Source organism: Austrofundulus limnaeus, unplaced genomic scaffold (assembly GCF_001266775.1).
Source record: "Austrofundulus limnaeus strain Quisiro unplaced genomic scaffold, Austrofundulus_limnaeus-1.0 Scaffold187, whole genome shotgun sequence".
Classification (NCBI taxonomy): domain Eukaryota; kingdom Metazoa; phylum Chordata; class Actinopteri; order Cyprinodontiformes; family Rivulidae; genus Austrofundulus; species Austrofundulus limnaeus.
Genome location: NW_013952589.1, coordinates 907,108 through 915,675, shown reverse-complemented (window position 1 = coordinate 915,675; position 8,568 = coordinate 907,108). Strand labels below are relative to the sequence as shown.

Below are 8,568 nucleotides of genomic sequence, written 5' to 3'. Positions count from 1 at the left end.
TGGGAGAAGTCCCAGACGGAGCAGAGAAGGGAAACTAGAATTGAGCGGAGCTGCGTAGGAAGGCAAGGGCCAGGCTAAAGCAGAAGTGTTCAGGGGTTATTTGTTGAGTTAGTGCAGAAACTTGTAACATATTCTGACAGAAACACCCAGAATGAGTGACTGGAAGCTGTAAATGTGTCATTTTTAATCAGGTCACAAGTCGCCTCTCGGCTGTGGACACTCTGCCTGAGGAACGCCTGCTGCGCTACGGAGCCCGGTTCCTGCAGGAGGATTATTCAGCCTGGGCCGAGCAGCAGGGCGGATACGTACGTAACATCTCCTTTTTTTCCCTTCTGGATAGGATTTGTTCAAAATAAAACTTGGTAAGCTAACTTTGAATGTTTTGTTTCTGCTCCTGCAGGAAGCAGCTTTTCATGACGAGGTGGACTGATCAGGATGAGCTTTTCAGACACACAGCGCCCTCTACAGGTCGGCTCTGAAACCTGCAAGAAGTAATTCCCACAGTTGGGAAAGAAAAAAAACCATCTAACTCGGGACATTATTTCACTGCTATAACTTTACTTCCACCTAAAACTTGATGAACTCTTATTCTGCAGGTATTTATTCAACTTTCAGGGACCTGGAACCAAAGACAACAAAGGAAAAAAATACATGTTTAAGTAATTAAGTTGTTTTATAAACAAAGAGATGTATCTTCAAATTTTGTTTTAATTAAATATTTTTAAAGTGTTTCTTTTGTTGTTAGGCATTAAAATGTCTTTTTAAGCACTTGCACTTTGACCATTTTAATTAATTTATTGTGTTGATTTTGTTTAAAAAAAAGTACATTTAAATGTGCCATATTTAGAGAATAAAAAATTTTGGCATAATGTCTGTGAGTCTAATTTCATATTATTATGTTATTTTATATTGTAAAGTACACATTAAGATAATTTGTAATGAGTTTATTAAATGTTTGGCCCTGTGATGATGATGGCTTCAGCTGCCCAGCAGTCTGAACAAACAGGTAAAGGAAAATGAGTGAAAAGATGGAAAATTGTTGATAATAACAAGGAAGCAGCACTTAGAGAGCAAACACTAATGCTAAAACCCTAGGGTCAGTTATGCAGGTGGTCCAGATCAACATCAAAATGTATATATTTTTTGAGACAACACTTCCTGAAATTCTGTTTAACTTTTTGAGTAATTTTGTGCACAGACAAACCAACATTATGGAAATGACCTTTTTGGTGGAGATTATTATTGAAATAAATTAATTGTTAAATTTGTCTTGCTAAAATATGTCATCTGCAGAATTTTTAATAATGTTTAGGCCTACATAAACTTGAATAATTGAGAATCATTCATGCAATACTGAATAAAAATTTGTTAAAATATGTCAAACTAAAAAACTCAAACGATAAATCTATATTTTCACTGAACTGAAATTGTAATAATTTCAGTATTTTAGATTTCTTTCTTCTTCCATTGTTAGTTACTGAAACGGCGCCATCTGGTGGCCAAAAAGTGGAACTACAACATTTACAATCTAATTGATCCAGTTATACATTAATATGAGTATATTTAAACGTGTAAGTTATTTATCAATTCAACACGTTTTATTGAAGTTTAAGTTTAGGTGAATATTCATCTTTTTGCTGCTGCTAGAGGTAAACTTTACATCGACATTCTCCGCCAACGGAGCGTGTCTGAAATGAGATCCAACCCGTTCTCCCGCAGCTCAACCTGCTCTCCGACAACCAGCAGCAGGACGCGGCTCGGAGTCAAACACCCGCCCGCCGCTCGTTCATTCACCTCGGCCCAGCCGAGCATGAAGGCCGCCTAATGTTTAACCCGTCGCCCCCGTCCCGGAAACACGCCCCCTCGGTCACGGACGGCTGTGAGTTCGCTCCGGAGCCTCTCCACGTTAGCGACACGACGTGGCCGCCACCGGGCGCCAAGATGCGGATCTCCAAGGGCGCGGTGGTCGTGAGAGGCGTCCGCCGGCAGCCGAGTGCGGGCAGCCTGGAGAGCCTGGAGGCCGTCTGGGGCCAGAGGGAGCAACCCGATGTGGCCCCTCGTAGCCCCGGGGCGAGAGAAGCTGCCAGAAACGGGATAGAAGGACACGGAGGAGCTCCGCCYCGGGCCAGGAAGAGCAGGTTCCGAGCCCCCGACGTCAGGACCATCTTCTCCCCCGGAGAGAAGGACCCCAGGGTGAAGGAGGAGTCCGGGGAGGGACACACCTTCCAGGTCGTAGGCGAGAGCGCTTGGTGCGACTTCTGCTGCCAGTACATCTTTCAGGATGTTCTCACCTGTTCAGGTAAGAAGTCCAAAACGGAAGCAGTTTGTAGGTCGGTTTCTAAAGTTGGGGTCCGGGCTCCCATTGTGGGTCACAAAACACAAAGTCAGTGTCACCAGATGAAAACCTGCTGGTCACCACTAAAAAACTGTGGAGGCACCACTGTGGAATAAAAAAACAAAACAAAATTCCTGCTTGTGTATTTCTGCTTCACTTTTTTTAAAAGATAAAAATAATAGTGATAAAAAAAGAAACAYAATAAGCTGTTTGTGATGTCATTAAGTTGATATTTACTGTTTAAATCATTCAAACATGTTTGTAAGTTTCAGCCCTTCTTATTTAGTTTGAGAAACTGCTTCAGGTGACAGATTTCAGACATTTTACTTATGCTGTTGTACATAGGTTATTTAGTAAAATTTTCAATTAGCTTCTCCTCTCTTAACATAAAAAAATGCCATTTATTCACTCTTGGTTTGGTTAGAGTGCAGATTTTATTTACAAGATAAAAATATGTTTGACTCTATTTAGTATTACGTGTTTAATCTTCTCCTGTCAGCAGCGATGTCATCAATAACTCTGTCGTCATAAGATGTTGTTAGTCAACCACATGATAAAATACCTTCTGAGCTGATATTCAAAAATATTTCAAATGTTTCTTTTGACGTTAAAAAGAAGACAAATGGGTTAGGGTGGGGCTTTTAACTGAATCACTCAGGTCACAATTATTCAGCAAACTTAATGTATTGAAAATGTAGTTTTGTTTTAAATGAACTCATCGCTGGGCCGGACYGAGCTCACACACGAGCTGGATGTGGTCCCCGAACCACAAATCTGAGACAATTTTGTGTATATAAAAGGGGACGACACGTAAACTAATAAAAGACAGACAAGACAAAAAGAGCAAGTGCGTTAAATAGTATCAATTATATAATTTTTTAAGGTTTATTCAATGACTAAAATCCTTTAAAAGGTTACAAAGTTAAGTCGATGACATAACAGGCCTCTAAAAGCCTCATGTTTRAATGTTAGTAACATTAACAGGCAGGGCCCTAAAATATTTAACTACAGGAATGTGAACAGTGTTGATGAACGAGTTTAGGTTGAAAACAAAACAACCCTGACCGACTCCTAGAGTACAAACTCTGGACTYCCCACTGATATCTGACAAACAATAGAGGGAGGAAGTTCAGAAACAAAGTTCTTCTTCTTCCTATAATGTATTTCAACATTTTAAAGTATCACTTTTGTCACAAAGGGTACATCTATCTATCTATCTATCTATCTATCTATCTATCTATCTATCTATCTATCTATCTATCTATCTATCTATCTATCTATCTATCTATCTATCTATCTATCTATCTATCTATCTAGTTGAATGTCTAATCAATCATATACTGTATTATCCTATAAACAAAACAATGTTTCAGACAACTAAAACACAACATTAAAAGACATTAAATGAAACAAGATGCTTTTTGTTATATATAGTTGGATTTGTTTGACAAGTTCACTCTGTTGTAGCAACATTAGCACTGAAGGTTTGATGCGACTTCGCTTTAGCCTAAATGTTTTGCAGCTGCATTTCTGCTCACAATGCAGAGACAAACTGATTATTTGTTTATAAAGTTACTGTTAACTCTATTATAATTTTCACAAAGAAAATGTATGTCTTTGGTATTAGAACCAGACATACAGCAGACGTAGTCTACATTAAACACCAGGACAGTGTCTCCCATCACAAACATTTCACAGTAGTTCAGTGCTGAAAGACTAAAAGCTAAAATGTGCTGTAAGTGCAGACCCACATGTACAAATTGATGACTGTTTATGTGCAAATGCCTTTTATTTTCCACCTTTGATACGCCCCCCCGACTTCTGCTTTAACATGTGCAGTACCACAAAACAGTCTGCCGTACAACCCCTGTTGGATAAAACTGGCATTGATCCCCTTTCTATCCACTATTAGAAGAAATAATTGACTCCCAGTAACACACAATTTTGGAGATGTTTCAGTCAAAGCTTTAGATCCTATCACAGCACCGAGTCGGCTCTACTGACATCCTTTTAGCCTTAGATTCCAGTGAATCTGTACTTCTTGTCTTACTAGACTTTCCATCAGCTTTTGACGCAACTGACCATGAGAGATCCTCCTTTCCAGACAGGAGCAATGGGTGGGGATCATAGGCTCCGCCCTCAAATGGTTCAGGTCTTACCTTGCTGATAGACACGTATTAACACCAGGGACTCCTCATCAGCATCTCTTCAGTGAGGGGTACCACAAGGCTCTATCCTGGGACCCCTTCTCTTTTCCCTATACCTGCTGCCACGAGGTGCTATTTTTCATTAACATAGAATACAATTTTATTTTAATGCTAATGGCTGTCAAATTTACCTTCCTCTGAAGCATTCTGATCCACTCGCCATCCAACCTCTCCTTGACTGCCTGGCTGACATCAGAAATTGGATGGCTTTAAACTTCTTTTATGAGAAGAAAATCAAAGTCATTTTGTTTTCACCTAATGATATCAACAGGCTGCATTAACCTTTTCTCTCTGGCTCAGTTTGAGAAACAGATTGTCACCAATCTAGAGGTAAAAATGGATCTTTACATGAAATTAAACAGTCATAACTCAATCGTTAAACCCTGCTTCTTTCAGTTTAATAAACTGTTCAAGTTGAAACCTATTTTGTCTAAAATAAATCTTGAGACAATGATTCATTTATTCGTATAATAACATCCAGGCTTGATAAACTTCTATTGCTTAGTTGCAACCGGTGCAGAACCAGGCGGCCTGATTTTTAACTGGCACAGATGAGTGTAAAAAGAGACCCAACTAGTTGTACGTACCACAGCTAAGCTGCTAATTCATGCCACCAGTTTAATATATTACAGAAAGGCTGCTTTGTTTTTTTTATTTTGAGCTTTCAGCCTTTATCTGTCGTAAAACATGTTGGGTTTTAATATCTTGGCAGCCTGTTGGAAAACTGAACCAAGGCAGGCTGCATTTATCGTGCAGAAAATACAGTTAGCAATGCTAACAGTGCTAATCTCAATAAACACCAAGAAAAACTCTGTTAATAAAGTTAGCATTATGTTGATTTTTGTGTTCRGTTTCCTAGATTAATCAAACGCATTGTGCACAGAACAAACAACTGCAAATAAATGAGGGAGACGGTTAGTTAACAGTCCAGAGAAATGTTAAATATACACAAATATTCTGTCAGTAAGTTATAGAGACTGTTCAGAAAACTGTAACCCATACTTTCATTGTCTGCTTTAAACCAATTCAATTACTATCCTATGAAAAACAAGTGAATAAAAGAAAAAAAAAAACAGATGTCTCCATCAGTTACTTGCTCACTTATTAACACAAGAATAATGACTTATAAACCTGCAAAAGCAGAAGTTTGGGTCAGTTGAAAATTAATTTCTCCAGCAGAGGGGATTCTGGGTAAATTAAATGTTTAGTTTTTTTTATAAAGTCTTGTGAAGATTATGAGCATATTACAGGGGTATGTGGAAAAAATTCCCAGGTTTGTAAAAAAAGAAATAAAAATAGGTCTTTAGGGTCCTATGATTTCCACAATATGGAAATTGCAGACAGAATCATGGAATTAGCACAACATGGAGTATAAAACATGGAATCTCACTGAATTTGCTCATTTCGGTGAGTTTCTGACATATTTTRGACGCTGCTGTTTTCTGCACTTGCCATTATCTGGTTTATTTATTTAATTACTTATTCACATTCAAGGCAACATTTTTTATCTTTATGTTTAATTTGAATTGAAAAAAATTTAATGTCTGAAAATTAAATGTTCTTGGGCAGTGGTTCCCAACCCTCGTCCTCAAGGACCCCTATCYGGCATGTTTTACTTGTTTCCCTATTCAGCAGATCTTCAGAAGGTTGTTAATCACTCATTCATTCAAACCAGGTGTGTCAAATCAGGGAAACATCTAAAAATCACTGCTTTAAATGTTGACCAACACCTGAAGAGCTTCTCTGAGCTTGATGAGACATTTTCAAAATATAATACTAAGTTTTTTATAATTGCCTCTGTAAGCCATTGATTATTTGCCATTTATTTGTAAATAATAAATCAGATTACATGTATTAGTGTATAAGTGTTGGACATGCTTATCCTTCAGATACAAAAAGTCAAAGAAAACTTTGTTCTATGTAAGAAACTTGGCATACCACACATTATTTTACCCATTTGGACACATAACTGACCTACTTTCTTTTGTACTTGGCTTGGCAAAAGGGAAACAGGAAGTGACATCAAAGGGGAACTCCTTTAAGATAAAGAACTCATTGGTCTTTGTTTATTGAAACATTATTGATTTGATTTGATTTATTGATTTAACAGAAAAAAGATTACTAAAAATCAAGCCTGACTCAGCATAATTGCTGTTTTACAGCAGGTTCCTGTTCTGCAGCACATAAAACACTCAGAAATACAGCATCACAATCACATCATTATACACCTTGGACACAAAGACAAACAAGCATACCAAATTTCAGGAAGGCAGCATTTGCAAAATAGGACGTCTAAATATGAGCACAACAAAAAGTGTCCAGCAGATGGCAGACAAGATTCTTCTTAAAGGTCTGTAGTTTTGAAATGGACTTTATGTTTTGAGGAATGTCATTCCATGCTTTAGTATAAACATAGAAGAAAGACCTCTGGCCGTAACAGTTTTTAAAAGTTGGTAATATCAGTTGTCCTTTTGTAACAGATCTAGTTGAATGACCACTTCCAGAATTTGATTTGGGCAGCAATGCACAGAGAGTTCCATAAYTGGCACCATGGAAGATCTGAAAATATAAATTAATACCACTATACAAAACATAATTCTGAAAATTCAAGGCATCAGACAATGAAAGAACTGTACAGTGATGAGTCCAACCAGGAAGTTTTTTATGAATTTTGTAGGCCCTGTTGTAGAGCCTAACAATGGGTTCTAAGATTATGATTTGAACTCTGACTCTTTTTTTTTTGTTTCTGTCTGACATCAACTCAAAATAATCTAAAACATCAGATTCCTCTCCACAGTCTGGGTTGTTGAGCATTTTAGTTTAGCTCTGTTTTCATGCAGACAGTCCTCTTTTACATCACTTCCTGTTACTTCACATGCAAATATCTCAACAACTGTTCATCTCAGCAGCATGGAAATTATTTTGTAATATGTTCTCAGTGTCATCTTTCCAAAAATGTTTTTGTATTATTACAAACATTTTGATGTCACAGGCACTTTAAAGCAGTGATTCTCAACCTTGGTCCTCAAGGACTCCTTTCCTGCATGTTTAGATGTTTCCCTGATTTGAAACACCTGGTTTGAATGAATGACTTATTAACTTCTGAAGACCTGCTGAATAGAGAAACAAGTAAAACATGCTGGATAGGGGTCCTTGAGGACCAGGGTCGGGAACCACTGTTCTAGGGGGTTCATTTTTTTTCTTCATTTAATAATCAGTTGTAGTACAGAGAATCATCATTACGTTTGACTGAAGGGGTAGTAGTGTTATGACAAAATGGCTCAGGGGGTACACAAGTCTAAAAAGGTTGGGAACCACTGGTTTAGACAATAATTTCTGCATCTTCAGAACTAAAAAACAAAATAACCCGCTTCAGTCAGCAGTCTTTTGCACATTTAGCTCTTAGCTACTATTCTTTCACTAAACTTTGTCTGCTTTTGTTTTTGCTGCTTTTAGCTAGTGTTAGCTACAAGTTGCTTTTATTGCTCTTGCACTCTAGAGGATGAATTGCAAGCAAAAAAAAAATCCCAGATTTTAGCTGGTTGGATGAGTTTGTCATCACAGTGAGCTGGTGTAGCTCCTGTTTCACTGAGCCGACTCTCTTCCTGTGTGGCTCTCGTCTTTTGTCTCTCTCTCAATGAGATGCAGTAACAGAAACCTGCGCTCAGAGCAGAGGAGCTTTGTTTGATTAGTTTGAATGTTGCATTAGAGCGTGGGTTCATTAGCGAGTGGTTTGTTTGGAGAAAAACCAAAAAACAAGCACTTCATTTGTCCTGAAGGAGGTAAATCTGTCTTTTTAAATGTAGTCTCCAGGAGCCATACTGAGTGAAAATATGAGCATATATACAGATTGATATTTKCTTGTTTTAGTTATACAGGCTGGTTCGTGACAAACACTGGGAAATGATTTTCACATCCTAAAGACTCATTTTGAGCTTCTGTGAGAAATACTGACTCTGATTGAATGTCTTCAGTACAGTTCACTGCCTCAGTATGTGTGTGTGTGTGTGTGTGTGTGTGTGTGTG

The 8,568-nt window shown here is 38.0% G+C and overlaps 2 protein-coding genes across 2 annotated transcripts in view; both read left to right on the top strand.

The window, feature by feature from the left end:
* The window catches only part of LOC106524438 (apoptosis facilitator Bcl-2-like protein 14), a 7,035-nt gene extending 6,166 nt beyond the window's left edge, over window positions 1-869 (top strand). The window contains exons 6-7 of the mRNA XM_014018248.1: window positions 192-305; window positions 401-869. Of these exons, the coding sequence (XP_013873702.1) occupies window positions 192-305; window positions 401-430 (144 nt within the window). The 3' untranslated portion in view covers window positions 431-869. The remainder of the gene's footprint in view (window positions 1-191; window positions 306-400) is intronic.
* Window positions 870-1,533: 664 nt separating this feature from the next.
* LOC106524441 (ras association domain-containing protein 5) overlaps window positions 1,534-8,568 on the top strand; it is a 25,495-nt gene continuing 18,460 nt past the window's right edge. The window contains exon 1 of the mRNA XM_014018251.1: window positions 1,534-2,299. Coding sequence (XP_013873705.1) covers window positions 1,825-2,299 — 475 coding nt within the window. The 5' untranslated portion in view covers window positions 1,534-1,824. The remainder of the gene's footprint in view (window positions 2,300-8,568) is intronic.